This window comes from Copadichromis virginalis, linkage group LG1, assembly GCF_057382275.1.
Source record: "Copadichromis virginalis isolate Kocher_CV1m ecotype Utaka linkage group LG1, C_Virginalis_male_GT1.1, whole genome shotgun sequence".
Classification (NCBI taxonomy): Eukaryota; Metazoa; Chordata; class Actinopteri; order Cichliformes; family Cichlidae; genus Copadichromis; species Copadichromis virginalis.
This window is the reverse complement of record NC_140618.1, coordinates 8,200,545-8,222,239: the sequence shown is the minus strand read 5'-3', so window position 1 is coordinate 8,222,239 and position 21,695 is coordinate 8,200,545. Positions and strand designations below refer to the sequence as shown.

General features: G+C 39.6%; 2 protein-coding genes across 2 annotated transcripts in view; both read right to left on the bottom strand.

The window, feature by feature from the left end:
* Positions 1 to 1,039: 1,039 nt before the first annotated feature.
* cox5ab (cytochrome c oxidase subunit 5Ab) lies at positions 1,040 to 3,690 on the bottom strand. Its single transcript, XM_085443032.1, has 5 exons — positions 3,539 to 3,690; positions 1,879 to 1,995; positions 1,647 to 1,768; positions 1,380 to 1,502; positions 1,040 to 1,169 (listed from the first exon to the last, which is right to left on the bottom strand). The coding sequence occupies exons 1-4, from the start codon at positions 3,609 to 3,611 to the stop codon at positions 1,389 to 1,391; spliced, it is 426 nt and encodes a 141-aa protein (XP_085299158.1). The 5' UTR covers positions 3,612 to 3,690; the 3' UTR covers positions 1,040 to 1,169; positions 1,380 to 1,388.
* Positions 3,691 to 5,539: 1,849 nt separating this feature from the next.
* Positions 5,540 to 21,695, bottom strand: part of LOC146718271 (synaptosomal-associated protein 25-A-like) — a 40,245-nt gene continuing 24,089 nt past the window's right edge. Inside the window, exons 4-8 of the mRNA XM_085442922.1 lie at positions 18,012 to 18,060; positions 11,866 to 11,983; positions 8,814 to 8,933; positions 7,523 to 7,667; positions 5,540 to 6,942 (exon numbers count right to left, since the gene is read on the bottom strand). Of these exons, the coding sequence (XP_085299048.1) occupies positions 6,874 to 6,942; positions 7,523 to 7,667; positions 8,814 to 8,933; positions 11,866 to 11,983; positions 18,012 to 18,060 (501 nt within the window). The 3' untranslated portion in view covers positions 5,540 to 6,873. The remainder of the gene's footprint in view (positions 6,943 to 7,522; positions 7,668 to 8,813; positions 8,934 to 11,865; positions 11,984 to 18,011; positions 18,061 to 21,695) is intronic.

The window sequence follows — 21,695 nt, the reverse complement described above, 5'->3', positions numbered from 1 at the left end:
AATAAAAAGTCTACATTTGTATTACATATACATATAAATATTTTATTATTAAAAATAACTTTGGAGTTTTAACATCCATCCATCCATCCGCTTCCCCTTTTCAGGGTCGCGGGGGGCGCTGGAGCCTATCCCAGCTGTCATAGGGCGAGAGGCAGGGTACACCCTGGACAGGTCGCCAGTCTGTCGCAGGGACAGACAACCATTCGCACTCGCACATTCACACCTAGTGGCAATTTGGATTATCCGATTAACCTATCCCCACAAGCTGCATGTCTTTGGACGGTGGGAGGAAGCCGGAGTACCCGGAGGGAACCCACGCAAACACGGGGAGAACATGCAAACTCCACACAGAAAGACCCCGGCCTGATGGTGGAATTGAACTCAGGACCTTCTTGCTGTGCGGCAACAGTGCTAACCACCGTGCCACCGTGCTGCGAGTTTTAACATAGCATATCTAAACTAGGTTTCTTTAGAAAGCAAGAGGAGCAAAAGGAAACACTTAAAATTCTTTAACTTGGGAATTACTTTAAAAATTACATTTTCATTAGGGTTTCATCTGTGTATATAATATATAAAAATATGAGAATGAGAAACAGTTCAAAATACAAATTAATTGCTCTCTTTGATATGTAATTACTAGCCCAGCTCTGCATAGTCTACAGTCAGGATCTGCAGCCATCAGGGAGTCTTCTGATTCACTAAAATGGATTTTGCTCACACACTTCTTTTGCTCCTTTGATCGTCTTCAGCCTCCTGTTTGCTTGCGACCCTGGAGGTTTTGGAGTGGGGTTTTTTTTTTGTTGTTTGTTTTTTTTAATTTATAGGCAATAAACATGGGTACTGTAAGGACTGACTAAAATCTAAAACACTGGTTCATCGAATTCATCATGACCATCCGTTTAAAAAAAAAAAATGCTACAGTTCCTATCCTTTTAAATAGAGTTCAGCTGGTTATTATCTATTCTTCACATCAGATATTTATGAAGGTGTAATTAAGTACATCAAAGGATGTATTAGTCATAGACAAAGAACAAGCACACATCATCAATTTCTGGTTTATTTATAAGGTCCATTATTTTGTACACCACAGGACAGCTAGGATTTAAACAATATTGACAATTCAGCATGGAGAGAATCGGGAAAGCTCATCTCTTTATACATCTAATAACCTGAGGAAAGAGAAACAAAACAAGTTTGCAATTGAAAGTACGTAACGGGCCACATAATCTGCAATAATATTGTGCAATAAAGTAGAACAGCATGCAAATGCACAGTTCGAGGTAGCACTGGGCAGCATCAGTTACTAATGCCTGAAGCAATTCTTTTTAAAATCCACACTGCCCATCCAGGTAGCATGCTGCAGTATGGTGCAGTCTCACCTTGATAATCTACAACTTGTCAATTCCCAGCTCTTCTGGTGTTGAAATGCCGAGTTCTGTGAGGGTGGGCTTTAGCTCTTGGATCAGGTAGGGATAGATGTCTTTATGGGGGCCTGCTTTGTCCTAAGATAAAGATAAAAATGTGATCAGCTGTAAGGCACAAAAAAATCCTAACAAGGTGTACATCCAATTGTAATCTCAAAGACTACGATTTATGTGACTTCATTTCCTCTAATGGCATATTTTATTGAAATGAGTCTTACACACCTTGACAGCTTCAAGGATGCGGATGGCACTGGCCAGGTCGTTCAGCCTCCGACAAGCTCTTAATGCCGAATCCAAGATCTTGGGTTCAGGTACCAAATCATATCCAATTAGGGTGTTCATTCCTGTGTGTGTGTTTAGTTTACAGAAGTAGCAACGTCATTTTAAAGTTATGATTTTTAGAGTAACCCTCATTTGAACTATAACAATACAAAAATAATCCACTCAAAGTCACCTTTCCTGAGTTCCCAAGCATCTAAGTCAGGCTTGCTGAAGTAAGTGACCCAACGGGAATCAAACTCCTCATCTGTCTCCACCTTTCCATGGGAGTAGCACCTGGAGGCCAAGGGAGCTTGAAAAAAGGATTCAATAAATAAGTTTCAAGGACATACTTGTATTACATACATACATAAATAATACAGTTTAAAACTGAACTAATTTGGACTTAAAAAAACATACATTTATTTTTTTTGTTACCCGAGACAAAGAAAGTTCTAAAACACTGTATTGTACTTAAAGTAAATAAAACATTCCAGGTCCTTAATCAAACATACACACAGTGACATTTTAAACTTTTGGAACACACTGTAAAATTACCTGCATCTACAAATGAACAGGAAGTGCATCTTGGTGCTGAACCATAGTAATAAACATTTACCTTTTTAAATAGATATCAAAAGCATTTTTAACAAACAATATATTTTAAAACAATATGTTCATTTTGCTGTTAAACTGATTTTTTTTCCACAGTACTCAAAGCCCCACTGCTCTTCGCATGGCCTTATCATTAACAGTGCTGCTTCTTATCACTTTTCACTCTGGCTGAATGCAACCTCAGAGGCTTTTGAACAAGGGTACATTGTCAAAAACCTTCTAATTCCTTTTCATTTCTACTCTGGTATGAAATTGCATTTTATACACAGAAACAGAACTCAAAGTACTGTACCAAAGTTATAAATTCCAGCGGCATTACAGAAAGAGTGAAAACACGCACAACAGTAGTCGTTACACATTTTGAGGGAGTAAAGTGAAATAGGGTCATGCAATTTATTGCTACATCGCCTTGATCACAGTAGCTGGTGTTTGCGTGTACATTTGAAGACGTAAACGAGTTTGGTTTCAGTTTCTTTATTTCCAGTGTAGGAAGCCAGCAAACTAAGAATTTGTCGTAGAGAGGAGGTCACTGAACAAACTGTTATGCATTATGGATAATCCAGATGACCCTCTGCACCGCTTACTGGACAGGCAGCAGAGCACCTTCTTAAACTAACTGAAGGACAGATAGTGAAAACCACTTCTACCAAATACTGTAATGCCTCCATTTATTTAGTCCAACAATCCTGAATAATGATTAACTTTTTACATAGCACTCATTAATGTTCTAAACCCGTCTGCCATATACCGTCAACTAACATTAGATGACCTGCACAGGTGAGCTCGGGTCGGTTATTTCAGGAGAACAGCAGCATTAAAAAGGCCAAAAATACATACTCATGGTGTAAATCTTAGATCAAACTCTGTAGCATTGTGATTTGCATTCAATTTTGACCATAGTTCAACGTGTTGATATGAGCTGCGTGCAAACTGCGGTCGCTGACTCTCTCAAACAAACCGAGGAGGGTCATCGCAAGGTCGTGACTTTTACGCTTTAATTCACTTCGCGCCTCAATATTTAAATCACACAACGAAAGGTGAAAACACCAGACTATTTTAATTTCAGACCCTTAAACACAGCAGGTCACAACTTTAATTCAATGTCACCCCATGTTAGCTTCTAGCTACATACAAGCACACAGGGTTAGCTAAGCTAGCTGGGTAGCTATACGAGCCCATTTTACTTAATTTATCACACAGTTTGTTTAATTTCAAGTAAGGTGCAAAGCAGACGGTCCTACCTGAGTAGCAGGGTCGTGACCGAGTCAGACTCCGCGCTCCTGAAGCTGACAGTCGGAAAACGGCACGGAACATGTTACCGCACTGGATACTAACCGTCCTGTACGTGCTAGAAAGGGGTACTCTGGACCTACGGAAGGACACGACGAGGGCGCCATGGTCACGTGACTGAACGAAGCCAGCCGAATGCCTCCTCCAGGCCGTTGACGTGAGCGATTTGTTTTTTGTTGTTTTTTTGGTTTTTGTTGTTGTTGTTGTTGTTTTTTTGTTTGGGTTTTTTTGCTACTATAAAGTAATATATAAATATATTGATTTAACAATAAAATTTCTAAAAAGAATTTTTTTCTTCTTGCTCATTTATATTTTTTTCATTTTAGTTTCCATTTTATTTTTAGTTTCGTTTTCCAATTATGGAAAATTAGTATTATGCCCAATATAGTCATATATGCAGAAATAAAAGTTATTACAGTTTTATATTTTCGAATTTTGCGTTGAATTTTTGCTTTCACTTATCTTCTTTTGGCTGCTTCCTTTAGGGGTCGCCATAGCTGAGTATCGATGCTCACAATATCCCGATCATCCTCTGTCAGCCCAATCCTCTGCATGTACTCCTTCACTAAATACACGAATCTTCTCCGTGGTCATCCTCCTTTCCACCTGTATGGCAGTTCCATCTTCGAAATCATTTGTCCGTCCCATAATTACATCAGTTAAGCAGAGGTTTGGCTAGCAAACTAGTTTGGCTTCATAAGCTAAACTAGTTTAATAGTTTTATATATTAGACTAGTAAACTAATTTAATAGTGGAGTAGACTAGTAAATTACTAAACTAAAATTCATATTTCAAGTTGGTACAGTGTAACACCACTGGTAATGGCCTATAACACCAGCAGAGGGAGCTGTTGGTTTTAAAATATAGTCTTTAGCCCTCTGGTTGTAACAGCACGAGTAATTTTCTAGTATGGCTGCAGGTGCAGCCCAAGTCAAAGAAGTGGAAGATGTCAATGCAAAACACAAATGATCAAATACTTTAGAGTTTTCAAATACTGATTTATGTGGGGGTTGTCTGTAGTCACATGACAGGCCTTTGCTGTGGATGTAACTAAGGTACAGTGGATCACTCTGTCATGTGTTGATTCAAGTGTGTGTGTGTGTGTGTGTGTGTGTGTGTGTGTGTGTGTGTGTGTGTGTGTGTGTGTGTGTGTGTGTGTGTGTGTTCTTAGTGACGCGGTGAACTGTAATCCCCCCTAAGCCCAGAGCACCACAGTAGATGTCCATTAGTGTAATGTGTTGCTGCACATCTTTCCTTCTCTGTCTCTGCCTGTCTCTTTCTATCTTTCTCTATCCGAGTCAGGCTTTTATTTTCTTCTTTTCTCTGTAAATATCCATGTTGACGTTGTATGTTTAGGCATTTAGCCTCAATTTCAGAATTCCTTTAAACATGTAATTATAAGCTCCCTGACCTCTGACCTCACCATGGAACAGCAGCAGAAAAAAAAACATTTTCTTAAATTGGATTTACACAGAACATTCATGTTCCCATATGAGTTTGAAATGATCTTATGTAAAGTCATCTGGAATAAGAATAGAAATTCAAAAATTCACCATAAAGTGAAAAATGAGATGATACAGATATCATGAAACCTCAAAATGTTTCCAAGAAGCCAAAACTTCTGAGTTCATTTATTCTCTTAAGCCTATCTCTTGAGCCTACCCCAGCTCATAGGGCAAGGGGTGGAGTACACTGTTCAACTATTCCAGATAAAATCCATACATGTCAATTACACTGTGGCTCTGATTCCTTGCATAACAATTATTGTACTTTATTCTGAAGAAAGATAAAAAATACAGAATCTGAAAATGCTACTACAATTGTTAACCAACTCACACACTCAGATTAGGTGTTAACTTGTGTGTAGTGTAACACTGCAGACATTTAACGCCATTACTCAAACTGTTTTCTCACCACCTCCACTCTGTTCCAAAAAAAGGAAGAAAACTCAGTATGATTCTACAGTTATGATAGTTTTATTGGCATTTTCCAAGGTTTTATTTTACAGTGATGGTCACAGTTTGGAAAGGTAAAGAGACATGAAACAAAGAGTGGCACCATTGCAGATAAATACGGGTCCCTCCTCTGTGTGGCCTACATAGTAGCATGCGGTTTCCATGTTGGGGTATATTTGCTTGTTTAACTGAATTAATTTGTGTTTTCTAGCAGCAGATGGACATGCATAATACGTTTAATGCACTACTTTATATTGCTAGGGTTGGATCATGAATAAATTGTAGCATGGTACGTGAATAAGTTGTTGGATTGATTGCTTGACCTCTGACCTCCATCAAAGCCTCACATCCTTGTACATTCACTGTGATTAATGCTAATATTTGTCTGATTATCAATGATGCTATTCAGACCATAAGAAACTGCAGTTGTTCACCTACACACCAAGCCTTATAAGCGGTGGCTTTTATAGATTTCAATGTATTAAACAAACATTTTGCTTTTGTTTTTAAATGGTCAGATTTCGCTCCCTGAGGAAAAATACTTGTTCTATACAGTTTAAATGGCATTATATTCTTTTAAGACTGCTCTGTTAATTGAGTTGATAAAATACCAGTGTATAGTCTTGACCAGAAAGCCACATCTTCATCCAAATGGCCCAGACACTTGGTCAACTATGGCCATTAAATGTATTTAAACAGTAGCCTTGGTAATAAACAGTAAAGGCTGCATGTTCATTTGGTAACTTCAAATCAGTGTGGCCTTATTGGTACTGTAGCATCACAACATCTTAACTGTTGAATACACTGTGTGACAACACCAGAATACTGATATGAGTGAAGGACATTTTGAAACGGGGGGTACATACAACTTATCTTACACATATACTTTTTTTTTAAAAAAAAGAAAGAATGATGAAGAAAACAGGACACGTGATCTAAATCACTGAAACCATTAAAGAAACACTATGTACAGCATGGAAAGAGTTTGACTGGTGGTTGTGTAACTATTTTTTTTAAAACAAAATTAGATGAGCAACATCACAGAACAACACTGACAACAAGGACTGGAAGTGATGCAGGAGTTGGATGGGCGAGCAGAGCAACGTGTGATATGTGCATGTGTGCAAAACTCTATCAGTATCACAATAAAAGCATAATTTTGCAGTGCCTGCTACTAAGCAAAGGAAGAGGGCGCCAGGTGTCGATGTTAAGGGCAGGGATAGGTTTGGTTGAGGGTTTCTTTTTTTGTTTGTTTTTGTTTGTTTTTTTGGGGGGGGGTGGGGGTTAGGGTGACATGGATTAAATAGGGTGAAAGCACTTTTCGCTGTAGTTTAGCCACTGCCCAACATCTTTGTGGCACGCTGGTTGGCCTCATCAATCCTGGTCTTGTTGGAATCAGCCTGAAAGAAAGAAGCACCAACTGTTATAGAGCTCAGGTAGGAAAATGTGGTCAAACCAGTGCTAAAGATTGGAGAGGGGCAAATTAAATGAAGATACTGAATGGATGGATAAAGTATGCAATGGCACGTGAATCAGGAATTCCCCATTAGTGTGTGAAATCGGGGCTAAATCTGATCAAAGTCAGCACAACTGGTTTATATCTGCTGTTATATACCCTGATGCCAAGCCTGTAATCCATTAGCCAACTTCTGTTTTTTCTATACAGTTATATTTTGCACGTATTTTTGTGTTTTATTTGCATTACATAAAATTCCAGCAATGGAACGGTCCAACTACACGTTCTGATTTTAATTCCTTTTTTCGATTTCTGTCTTTTTCTTCTTCTTTTTTTTTTAATGTTTTGAGAAATTATAACCTAATGAGTCAGTCTAGATATATTTCAAAGCGTCATTTTTGAAGCTGACTTGTTTCCATCAAACATCATATATATTTATTATACAGATATAAAACACCATCCCATATCAAATAAACTGAATACTGTTCATGGTAGTGGCATAAAAAGCTCTGACTGTACACTACCTTGTCCATGATCCTGTCAATCTGGCGGTTCTGCGTGTCAATCTCCTGACCCATGTCCAGGGCCATGTGACGCAGGTTGCCAATGATGCCGCCCACCTGCTCCAGGTTCTCATCCATCTCATTCTCCCGAGCATCATCTGTTACCCTGAAAAATTCACAAGGTTGAAGTGAGACTGCTTATTGGCTTAAGGTCAATGGGAGCTGTTGTTGGATTGTGCTGGAGAGCATTTTAATGGAGTTAAATTGCTTCCTAAAAACATGTAATATTAATTTTAAAAAGCCCTTATCCAATCCTTATTCCTTACTAAAAGGTCTTATTCATGCAGCCCCTCAGTTTATCCATTGTCTGTGAGTCATTGTAACTCATTTGCCTCTACAGGAGGGTTTCTTTAAGTCTGGTGTGTTCTGTTTGACTGCCTCTTGCAAACCAAAGGTTTAAATAGAAGGCGGTCGGGTTTCTACCTGTGAGGAATTTCTGCTCTCACTGAAATCATATAGACAGAAAAGTAGAAAAGCCTGCCCTACTGGCACAAAGGAAATACCTGTACATGCTCTAACTTAAAATATTAGCATTATTGGTGACCATTTTCTACTGTGAAGTACGTGCACAACAGAAAATAGGTTAACACATAACACATCTGCTTTAAGAAGGAAACACTAACTACTACAGTGTTTTTGTCTCTAGTGAGAACGAAGGGTTAGAAACATCACGTTTAAAAGTACAAATGTTCACCTTTCAGACAGCAAATTACATAACTAGGTATTACTGAATGACTTTCAACATGAGGGCTGAGATCCCTCTGGTAAGCCAAAGATATGTATCGCAGCTTAATTACCTGAAACCTAAATAAAAATAAGTTTTTGCTTTAAATGGTTAAACGCTGATATAGGTTCAAAATGTTGTCGTGGGAACTATTATTGTGTTGATATAAATATCGAATTAATGCATAATTAAAGAGATATTGCTGCAGACTGAAATGTCTCCACAGTTCGTCAGTATTTACATCTTTAAACATTAAACTGATATACAATTTGATCTGTTCCTGAGGCGAAACTCAGTTGAGAGATTACAGTCACATTGTGCATAAGGAAGGAAAACAGTTACTTAAAGAGTCACATGAACAGTCGGCTCCAGGATATGCCTCCAGTCATTACATAATTACATACATAAACACTACCACATATCTCATTTTGCACAACAACCAAACCTGAGCATTTATGCACAGAGTCAGACACAAACAAGCAAGCTTGGGGCGTACACAAACCAACACCTACACACATGAATGGTTACCTGCGGATGAAGCCCCCACTGATGGCCATCTGTTCGCGTTCGTCCACCACTCGTGCCCCCGGCTGGCTGTTCACCACTCCATCCTGGTTCCCTCCCCAGGCCTGGCCCCCGCCCTTAATCCTACCACACATACAGTTCAGTCAGAGTCAGTGTAGCTTTTTATTCTGTGTGTGTATGTTTATGTGTGTGCATGTATATGCATGTTTGTTAATGACTGAATGGTTGTGTATGTGTGTATTTGTGGGCTGGTTTGTGTATCTGAGTAAACATGTAAGGCAGCCAGTGAGTGTGAATGTGAGTAAGCAGCTTTATCCATGTGGATTTATTTCTTGCTATTTACAATCAAAACATATATATATGAATATATGTTTAGAAGACACTGCAGATGGTTTTAAGCCAATTAGCCACCTAAAAGCAACATGCCAGCCACGTATGATAAGGTTACATACATGCATTTGCAGTCTGTTAGCAAATAATTGATCTAACATGCAGATCAATTGAATCCAACACAGTAAGCTTCAATGTGGCTTATGCAAGAAAGGAATTAAAAGTTTAAAAACAAAACTTCTCCCACAAGCACATACAGAAAAGCACAAACACTGAACACAACAAGCAGTCTCCAGACAGAAGACACACAAACACAGAGATGTAAACATGCAGTGAGGAGACATGCAAGGCAGAAACATGATATTTGATATGAAAAAGGAAAAATGTAAAAAAGGCAAAGGTTCCGATACATGCTCTATCTATTAAAAGAAAGCCGTTAGATCCAATGTGATTTAAAAAAAAAAAAAAAAGCATATTAATTAAAAAAAAAAAAAATCCCTAAACATACAATGTGATCATTTTGCATGGAAGACTTGCTAAAACCAGCCCTTCATTTCATCTGGATGGATAGATCAGTAGGAGGATTCACTGCATACAGTCAAATAAGCAAATGTAATTCTTAACATTTGTTTTACAATGCTTGGAATATCTGGTAGGTGAAGATTTCCACTTAGGTAAATTTAGTTTGGTTTTCAGCCAATTACAGCCCATTTGAGGCAACACAAATTCACCCACCAGGTATTCTAGACATGCTAGAATTCTTTTTCTCATGCTATTTGACCCAGGGTTGCCATACAAACAGTCTCAATCAAATGAAACATATGACGTAACCACAGGATTACATAACTACTGGTTTACAAAAGGGAGGACCAAAGAGCCATAGAATAGACAAGCTCTGAACCCAAAAACCAAATCTTCTGGAAGCAGAATAAAGACGGATTTTAAATACACCCAAATATTAAATATTCTCCAAATGGGAAAAAGAGACTTTACTCATACATAATGACTGATGTGTTGAAGTAAAGCGAAAAGGATAGTGCTAATGTCAATGTCACTGTGTTGGACAATAATTATCTGTTGTTCAAATGTAATGTCATTTCCAGATTAGATCTAAAAATTGTTGCTTTACACACTAAAGGCAAACAAAAATACTAAAAAAAATACCAGTTAAGTAATACAGGAATAAAATCAGATATAACACAAAAATCATTTGTTTGGTTCTGTGTAATCCTTTCCTCAAAAACAAAAGAGCAAGTTTTACCCAACTCCCCATATTCATGGCTTGTACCTTTGTACATACAATGTGCATATTGTTAATCATTAAGACTTCACTTTATTCACTCCCAGGCAAATATCTGAGAAACACTTTGGGTGTAAACCAAATGAAAATAAAAAATATAATTTTCTTATATATACTTTTGGTTTGTAAGCCACTTGTATTTTCTATAGCTCTAAAATAGTATAACCATATCCAGCAAATGTATTTGTTCCAGCGTGTAGTATGCTCAGACATGACTCAGCAGCCATAGTTTGGCTGCTAAAAGGGTAGAGAACAGATCACACAGGAGTTTGGCAAAACTGACATTAGCAATCCAACTTAACTTTAAAAAGTAAATATACAGATTTAAGAACTTTAATACTGAAACAGTGGTCAGAAAAAAGAGAACAAGTTTGCCTAACTCATGCATGAGACTGTAATGTGCAGGGCAATGTTGAGGGAAGAGAGGTAGGATTCAATCTATAATCAGAGGTAAGGTTGTAAATTTTCCCAGCTTTCACTTCCTTAAATATATATATGTGTTTATAAGTGATACAATAACACCTTTAGTTACACTCTACAGAAGCATAGAGTCCTTCCTACTGTCACCAAATTCATAATTTCCTCCAAACAAATTCCTGGATCACTGGGGGTTGCTCTCTAATATTGTAGGGTCTTGAACTGACATGGATAGAGTATTTAAAAATGCAGATTTTCACCACAATGTCTGCAAAAAGGCAAATAAACACATTTCCAAAAGGCTAAATGTGAAATATAAAACTTTAACGTATGTCTCTGAACTGGAGGACCCGTCAGACTGACTGGCTGTGACTATCAAGTAACTGTGTAACCCAGGATAAGCTTTTTTTTACTTGATAACAATAACAGCCAGTAAAACAAAGTTACCCTTTTTCTTCAAAGAGTCCTATTGTTATAAAAAAGAAAAAATAGAAAAAAGCTTGGATTCATTTGAATGCACTGAGGCATAACCAATTATATATCTTTATGTAAGGAGGCGACTAACTGATTTGTTTCTTGGTTGGACTTTTACACAACGTGATGCATCATGCTGCAGGACGTTAGGGTGGGAGTTTGGGTAGGGTTTGGAGTGTTTCTGTGGCCGAGATCCTTGCAGATGCTGCTCCCTGCTGGAAGAGAATCTCTCATCCAATGTGGAATGAAGGGCTTTTGACAGCTGCTGAGGCTGGACAGAAAATACAGTGGCATCCGTATGTTGTTCATGCATGCTCACATTCTCTCCCTGCAGAGTCTTAATTTAAATAATCTGTCTCACACTCGTGCATGCAATGCTGGTGCCTGTTCAGAGAGCGTGCTGTTGTGGCTGTAGGCCTGACTGCTCACACCACAGTTCACCATGCTCTACACACCAGAAGCAGGCAGATAGATAAAGAGGCAGGTAGGCAGGCACTGAAACACATGCAGTCAGGCGACATAGGCAACACCTACTTGTTACAGGGACATGAACATAGACCACAGAACTGTCCTAGATTGTTCAAATTCTTTTCTGCATCCTTCATGTCCTTATTGATTTGGTCCATCCCCTCCTCGATGCGTTCCAGTTGTTCTGATTACCAACACATTGTCATTTATCCCAGCAAAAGAACGTAAGCACATGAGAAGAGAAGAGAGGAAGAAATTGCAGGGTGGAAGGAAGGGGATGGGAGTAGAGAAGGGGGACAAAGGAGAGAAGACAAAAAAAGACATTGACTGTGACAAGAGAGACATCAGACATCACCATCACCACCACCACCACCATCACCAGCACTGGACAGGCAAGAGCGCACGACTCCTGGCCGGTACCTACTTTTTAATACATGGGCATATCAGACCACAGCATTGTCCTATATCTTTTAAATCTTTCTCGGCCTCCTTCAGGTCTGCGTTCACCTTGTTCATGCCCTCTTCCACACGATCAAGTTGTTCTGGTGAGGACAAAGGCATGAGAGTGTTGAAATAAAGTTGACTGGTTTGTATCGAGGGCTGGCGCTCTACGCTAGATTGCAAGAGGCAGACTGTGTTTTGCTAGATGCAGAAGGCAAAGCGGGCAAAAAGCATTAAAAGTATCAAATGAACTTTAATTTTTCTTCATCTGGAGCTTTCCATGTGACTTTTAATTGCATGCATTTCTCGTGATAGCCTTTTTTTCCCTACCTCCATGGGATCATCTTTTCTCAGTAAGTATTTGATGTGAGTGGTGCTGAGAATCAGTAGCAGTATGCTTCATCCAATTCTGCAAGTGTACACAAGGACATTTATTCTGCCACCTTAACTGCTTAAATATTACTGCATGTCAGTGAGAATAGAAATAGATGACAAAGAGAGTGAAAGACAGAAATTCATGGCTTAGGTGGCTGAGAAGCCTGAGATCCAAAAGGAACGAAAAGAAGAAAAAAGGATCAGAAGAGGCAGAAAGGGCCAAAGATTATTTAAAAGGTCTCAAAATATGATAGGTTAAGTACAAATTTGGACGGACTATTGTTGAAAAAAACTATTACTGTGCCTGTGTAAAGGCATATCGGAGGGTTTAACAACACAATGCCGCATGCAAAGCATTAAACAGGCTTCAGTATTAATGCCACAGAAAAAGAAGGTAATGCCATCTATAGGTGCCACCATAGTAGTTACTCTGGTCATTCAAACTGATTGAATAATCCAGTCATGGCGCCTGCACATTTTAATAAAATCCACCAGTGTATTATTAAGACAAAAGGAAACAATGTATCGATTTTTCAGTCTCAAGCCTGGCTGTAACTGCGTGATGTAGATAGAAATGAAAGCTGTCTGACACTGAATTCACCCTACCCCATTTATAAACTGAATCCCTGGATAAGGAGGAATATCTGGTTCCAGATTAGTCTTATGATATTTAATTGAGAACACCAAGAAAATCTCTCCCGAGTTTTCTTACGTCAGTGTGATACTATTTTTGTAAAACTGCAAAATGTCTACTTAAAAAGAATTCTTCAAAGTATCCTCAGATCCAGATCAATTTCAAGAGTTAATCACGTCAAAGTTAGCCCAAGTTCCACCTCTATAAAAATTTCCTTGCAAATGAATTCATAACCTTTTAAATAATCCTGCTAATAAAATGACAGACAGAGAGGCTCAGACATATCGCTAAGCAGAAACCAATATTAGTTAAGAAAATGGAAAGGATAAACTTCAACTCTTTATTAATAAACTAGTTATTATGAACATATGTTACGGCCCTAGCTGTGCCTCCTGAAACTGCCCTTGTGTGGGCGTGGTGTTTTTCTCCGCCTCCTCCTCTCTTGCCACTCCTACCCCCTCTGTTTCTCTCACTCTCCTCTCTCCCCAGGAGACAGCTGCTCTTGGTTAGCCTGGTTTGCCACCTGAATCCAGTCAGCAATCACCTCTGAAGCTATCTAAGCTGGGGATGAGCTGTGAGCAGGGGGTTTTTCTCTGGTGTTCCCACATTGGGTGTCGCAGTTGTCGGGAGAGATCCTATAGTGTGGAAGCAGTGTGCAGTGTAACTGCTTCACGTGAGTAGTGTGGGCTTGTGGGCCTCGGCAGCAGTAAAGCTAGCTGCTGCTAGTGACAGGGTGAGCTTGTGGGCCCCTGGAAGTGCCTCCTCGTGGTGTGGAGTTTTTGTTTGGTTGTTGTGTCCTGTGTTGTTGCAACCTTTTTCCTTTTTCCAAGTGTTATCGGTAAAACGGCGTTGCCGGCTCTTTATGTTAAGATTATCTATAATAAAGACTTTTATTTACTAAGAACACCTGTCTGTTCTCCTTTCATTCTGTTCTGGACTCATTTGTTACTGGTCCCCTTACTCGTATGCCTAGACTCCTTCGGGGGGGACGTAACAACATAAATCATGACAAAATCGTTATGCATGTTCAGCCTGCAGGGGCCGCATTTATAAAACGGACTGACCTTGATTTAAATAGAAAAATCCTTCATTATTTATATATAAAACCTTTTGCAAAGTCTAGACTTATGTAAGTGATTTTCTTGCTTATGTATTGCAATTTCCGACACATATCCAAGCCTGTGAAAAGGCTGCTTGCTGAACGCAGCAGTGACACACTCCCAAGTTACATGTTTAGCTTTGTTTGTTAACTCAATGTTTAGTAGACTTTATCTTCTCTATTAGTGGCCATCGTCTGTCTTCACAAAAGGTTTAGTCTTGATTTTTTGAACACTTAGCTTCTTTAATGAATTAAAAATAACTAAATTATTTTTGTGATCTTAAAATTAAGTTCATGGATAAACACAAATGCATTTTGTTTTAAATGGCAACCCCAGATGGAAAACGTGATCGACAAAGTTTAGTGCTGTTTGCAAAAATGTCACAATTGTTAAAAACTCATCCAAGCACAGTTGTGTATAATCCATCAGCCTTGAGTCTGGTTGAATTTAGGTCACACAGCATGTAACAGCCAAGTAGGGAGGGGCTCATTAGCTGCAGTAAGACCTCCATCACAGGTGAGACATCTCTGCAAGAAATGACAAATCTCCTCCGGTGTGACCTGTGCATGAGTGTGCGTGCATGTCGTTTAGTGTAAAGTGCAAAGAGGGATTAGTCACAGCCCAGTTTACACCTCAACAAGAGTGTACTAATTACTACAGGCATGACCAGCCCAGTGATTTTCTTTAACAGAAATATAGGAGGTAATTCTTATATCTATATGTGAAGGAGACACAAATAAATTACCATCAGTAACCAAGAGAGAAGGATAGATGGAAAAAAAGAGAGAAAAGAGAGAAGAGAAAGGCAGTGCAAGCAAGAGAGATGTAGGGTCAGGTACAGAGGACATTCGTTTAGAGGCAGAGGTAATTTAAATCTCTGCATTGATTGTTGTCCTGTTATTACAGCAGTGAGCTGTGTGCTGTGGCAAGAGTTACTCAGGGGGAAAGTAGATGTGAGGAAAGAGAGAAGAGGAAAATAGGCTATCTGTTCTTTTGACAGGCCCATTACTGTAGGCTGCTCTCTCATGCATAGAACTGCCTGCTTAAGATACAGACATATTTCCTATATGGAGGACCAGAATTAAATAACAAAATGTGATTTCACTATAAATAAAATTGAATGTGCCACGAATAACATAGTAAGATGTGACAGAACATGGTATTTTATAGTTTGCTTTGTAAATGTTTATCTGATGTTTGTCTTTAATGAGATAAATATGGTAAATGTAAAACCATTAAAAAATAATATTCACAAATAAATTCATAATTCATAAATATAAAGGGAGATAAATTAAAATGGGAGCGAAATTAAAGCACAGAAGGATTAATATAAAGCTAAATAAATACATTAGCAAAAATAAAAGTAATATTTATTTATAATATTTGACCTGAAACATTTAAGTGTGACACATACAAAAAATACGAAATCAGGACAGGGGCAAGCACTTTTTCACACTTTTTCAGCAAATGACTAAATGTTTAGATATATTTACTGGATATTAACTGTACATATTTACTGAGAATTTCTTTCTTCCTCCTTTGTTTGTTATTATAGCATTTCTGGCTGCCTGTATTTTTACTTAAAACTCTTTTACGCATAATCCATGAGCCTTGTGTCTCTACATGCATCCACGAACCAGCAGATTTTGTGGTTATTAAAGGCAGAAAAGTAGTCTTCAAATATTATTATGAAGGTTGGAAAAACATACAAATTCAGTCAGTTTCAGTATGTTATTAATTTTAACTTCTGTGGGACTCAAACCACTGACCTCTGACTGGTAGTAGCCTTCACTGAACTTCATTTTCTTCACACACTCTAATGCATGTTTCACAGAGTTTGTGCAAAAAACCTTTCCATAGTTCTAGCACACTTTTTAAAAATAGTGAGGACTCGCTGCAAACATGGAGACTTTTTCAGAGACGATAGTGTTCATACACTTTAAAAAATTGTGGAAAAAACTCAGAACTAACATAATCATTGGTGTTAAACAGTAAGAGGTCTTATTTCTATCTATAAGCAAAGTGTTTCATTCATGCAGTCAAGCTAACATGCTAACTGTGTCCATTTAAAACTAAAGCCACACACACAATGTTTTGCTGTTGTAATGTTTAGCTCTTTAATTTCAGCTCTACTCAGTTTACACTTTTTTTTAAGTGAATCTTAATAAATTGTCACATGGACTGTTTCATTCACTGTATTCTTCATTCTAAACAGGTTTTGCAAAGCTAGTGCTTAGAGCTTCCAGTTAAGCTAGCTAGTTGAGCCACACATGATGGTTACTGGGTGTCTGCACAACTGGCACAACAACATGTATTACATCATGCATAAAATCTCCAGTTACACTTATAACTAGGTTATGTTTGAGTTTGAAAACAGCTGGAGTTACTACGCTCTGACAGTCCGCATGTGTTAATTAATACTTCAGAGTGATGTACATGTGTGTAGTTTGCGGACAAACAGTGAAGGGATTTATAATCCCTACTTTGAGGGTAAACATCCATGATTTCCATTAATCTAAGTGGCTTTCAAAAGTAATGGTAATCCACCCAGAGTTATGTACCAAGTATTAAGAAATAAAAATACTATACTATACTACTTTTTTCCCTCTAAATTTGACTTTGTTGTGAAGTGCGTTCAGCTGTTTTGCTCACTGAAAATCTTAAAATGAAGAATCTCCACAGAAAATCATTATTTGTTTGACTTGCTCCCAAGTTACGTAGACAAAAACAGGCCGGAAAAGGCTCTTCTTGAGTCATAGAGTAAATCTCCCAAAAATGACTTTGGTAAGACACATTATCTGTCACTGACTGACCTCTGAACATTTAGACCTGACAATCAGGTGAACCGCAAACATGTTAGCTTGGTTTAACAGAGCAAAGTAAAACATGTACTTAACATACAGCTAAGAAAGAATCCAAGTTTTAATTCATAAGGTGTAGGGCTGCAATGATTGTGAAATGTGGGCTAACATCAATGTGTAGTGTTAAACTGACTAACAGCTGATGCCTGTTTATGTTGTTATCAACCACTGCCTTTGACAAATCTCATGATATCTGAAGTGGATGGTGAACAACGAGGGGAATATCAGCCTGCATCAAAGCTCAGCTGATGAATTGGTGCATAAACATAAACATGTGACTGAGAAAAGGGCATGAAAGTGTAATACAGGGAGGCAAAGCAGAAGGCAAGCTCAGCAGCACATTCCAGTATACTCCGTTAATCAAATGTAACTTTTTCTTACAATTGTGGCTTCCGCCACTGATAAAAAAAAGTGTTGTGCTGCAGTCAGTTTTACAGTGATTCTGTTGTTTTGGTTTGTATTTTTAAAAAGTCGCATCCCTAAAAGCCAAACTTAATCAATGTTTAGTTCAGCCTGAAATTATGGAAAGAGAAAGCCAAGAAGAAGAAGCCAAGGTTGATCTAGAAGAAGTAAAAGTTGCAAAGGGTCTCCGAACCTGTGGGAACCCCTTCATTTCACTTTTCCCTGTGCAGGTCTGCTGTAAGACCATAAATGTCATTATTTTTCCTTAAACTTGGTCTGAGAATCTAGAGTGTTATACTGGATGTACTGATGACGACTCTCCGATTGTACACCGTGAAACTGCAGCAAGAGAGAATCAGGAGCAGAGCAGATAAAAGTGATCTCTCCCTGTCAACTTACCTCCCTGCTCATCCAACATGACGAGAGTCCTGATGCCAGCATCTTTACTCTAACAGACAGACAGAAGGAGAGGTAAGAAGACGACAGCAGAGAAGAGAAGTGAAAGGAAGAAGAGAAATAAAGTTGACAGATGAGTGAAGGTCAGCAGAGCAGAACAGAGCAAAGCTATCAAAGCAGCAGCAAAAGTGGGTCAAATTGCAATCTGAAATCACATTTTTGAAACTGATCCTGAGAGGCACAGCAGAAAACAGCAGGGACATTTTGACAGCTTCTTGCTTTACAAAACTGCTCCTATGTCTGTGTGCTAAATATAAAGATTAAAGCAGATGATCGGCTAGTCTGCTCCGTCCAAAGGTGACAAAAACGCACCTCTGAAAGAAAACCTGATATTTTTATCTTTTAAAATGGGATAAAAGATATTTAAGCAACTTTCAGATGGGTTCGGGGTACAGCTGTCTCCCCCAAAGGAGTAGTGCACCCCACTGAACTGCACAAAATAGGGCAGGGATAGCTCAGTAGGTAAAGTGGTCGCCCCGTGATTGGAAGGTCAAGGGTTTGAATCCACTGAACGGCTACCCTGAGGTACCCCTGAGCAGGTCCCTACACACTGCTCCCCAGGCGCTGGATTGGTGGCTGTACACTGCTTCAATGAGTGAATGGGTTAAATGCAGAGAGTAATTTCCCTACAGGGGATTAATAAAGTATACATTAAAATGTTTTGTGCTTTTTTTTAGTTGTAGCTCGAGAAATATGGTAAAGGAACTGATCGGACTTCCAAATGTCCAAAATACAAAACTAATTGTGTCTAACGTTGTGTAAAAAGCAGGAATCATGAAGGAACCAAAGACTGCTACAAACATCCTACTGTCAGGCACCACAGGACGCCCCCAGAGGTCCCACAACAATGTGTGAACAGGCCAGGAAGCAAAACAAAACCCATTACAATTTTTTGGCTGTTTGCTGTGCTGATATGTCTGTACAAAGTATCCATCTTTTGTGTATTTAGTTACATATGTTAAAAAGTTTACACATTTAGAATAAATCAGTCACAAATCAGTCGTATCACTGAAATTGATCCACATCTATATCAATGCTGAAAAAGACTGGGTCTGCATGGGTCTGTATGAGTAAAGTTAAACTGGATGAGGAAATTTTTCTCAGTATAAATAACATTAAAAGACAAAAAACATGAGTTTTGATGAAAGAAATTGATAATTCTTAGCATCGCATTCAGCTGTGCCAAAGTTTGCAGATACACTTGCATAAACCCTATGGGAGGGCGGCTTGTTTCCCCAAGAGGGCTCATGGGAAATCATGCGAGGGCAGCCATGGCCTCAGAACTACAGGACAGGATATCTGACCTCGCCAATTGGCAGAGTCTCACGCGGTGACATCACTTCTTTCTGCATGGCTAGTTAAGGACACATGCTCACAGAGTATCAGGACTTTTTCACACTTCACTGTGAGTCATAAAGTCACAGGATACTGTCCCCCCACCCACCCAAAAAATTTCTACCCAATGAACAGATAAGGCGCTTTCTTTCTTTGCACTTTGTTTTGATGTTAACCATTTGTAAATATGTGAAGCAGACCTCTTTTGATATATTTCTAAGCATATAAAGTCAACTCGTGAAGTAGGAAGAATAAAAATAATGTGATATCTTAAAGGTGAACTTATTTTAAGCTTCTTAGAGGCTCAGTGCTGCATTTGTATCAGTTACAGTCCTTCAGATAAACACAGCTGGTATTGATCTTTCATTCACATTTGCACTTTGCTGTCTGGCTTACCGGTGTGTTTAAATGTGATGCTAAAGGGTCCTTATGTTGGAATCCACACAAGATTAATTGTAAGGACAGATCCAGCATACTATTGCTACAGGTGCCAAAGGACACTTTGTGCGTACTTGTTGCACAACTGTATTTAACACCCTCTCATTAGTTTAATCTGTAACAGTACTTTGAAATAATAAAAAATATGCATATTTTGAAACTATTTAAAAGGCCATGTTCAGAGATGGGCTGGGGTACAAACACACGGGAAACACACAGCAACCTGCATGGCATTTTTTTCTAAATTAATTTGGTTACATTAGGCGCTAAAACTACTTGGCTAGAGTTGAGAAAAAAACATGATTTGCATAACCACACTTTACTTCCAGCTCACATGGCACATAAAGGTACCTCGATACTAGTCTGGTCTAATCTAGCCTAAATAATAAAGGTCATAATTAAAAAGCTTCATCAAACTAGCTATGGGATTGCTTTCTGCCCCTCACAATACCGCTGATGCATTTCACGTATTTACCTTGTGATTCAATAACGATACCACAATAACGGCTGAAAACATGGGTTGTTAGTTTGTGGGTTGAAGTGAGTGTACCTCATTGGTAAAACTATTAGTTATACGTCTATTTAGGCTTAGATTATAATTTACAATTCATATCACTTCACTAATAAAAACAGCTTGTATGAATACAAAATAGCATGTTCATCTTGTGTAGTTTACTCTCCGACTTAAGGCCTGACACCGCTCATCAAATCGGATCTCCATCCATCCATCCATCCATCCATCCATCCATCTTCATCCGCTTTGTCCGGGGCCGGGTCGCGGGGGCAGCAGCCTAAGCAAAGAGGCCCAGACCTCCCTCTCCCCAGCCACCTCCTCCAGCTTATCCGGGGGAATACCAAGGCGTTCCCAGGCCAGCCGAGAGATATAATATCTCCAGCGTGTCCTGGGTCTGCCCCGGGGCCTCCTCCCGGTGGGACATGCCTGGAACACCTCACCCAGGAGGCGCCCAGGGGGCATCCTTGTCAGATGCCCGAACCACCTCAGCTGGCTCCTTTCGATGTGGAGCAGCAGCGGCTCTACTCTGAGCCCCTCCCGGATGGCCGAACTTCTCACCCTATCTCTAAGGGAGAGGCCAGCCACCCTTCGGAGGAAGCTCATTTCTGCCGCTTGTATCCGCGATCTCGTTCTTTCGGTCACTACCCACAGCTCGTGGCTATAGGTGAGGGTAGGGACGTAGATCGACCGGTAAATTGAGAGCTTCGCTTTTACACTCAGCTCCCTCTTCACCACGACGGACCGGTGCAGCGTCCGCATTACTGCAGCTGCAGCCCCAATCCGTCTGTCGATCTCCGGCTCCCTTCTCCCATCACTCGCGAACAAGACCCCGATATACTTGAACTCCTCCACTTGGGGCAGGAACTCATCCCCGACCCAGAGTGGGCACTCCACCCTTTTCCGGCTGAGAACCATGGCCTCAGATTTGGAGGTGCTGATCCTCATTCCCGCTGCTTCACACTCGGCTGCGAACCGTTCCAGTGCGAGCTGGAGGCCTTCACCCGATGAAGCCAACAGAACCACATCATCTGCAAAAATCAGAGATGAGATTCTGAGGCCACCAAAGCGAAAGCCCTCCGCCACTTGGCTGCGCCTAGAAATCCTGTCCATAAAAATTATGAACAGAACCGGAGACAAAGGGCAGCCCTGGCGAAGCCCATCACCCACCAGGAATGAGTCCGACTTATTGCCGGCAATGCGAACCAAGCTCTTGCAACGGTTGTATAGGGATCGAATAGCCCGTAGCAATGGGCCAGACACCCCATATTCCCGCAACACCTCCCACAGGACACCCCGAGGGACACGGTCGAATGCCTTCTCCAAGTCCACAAAACACATGT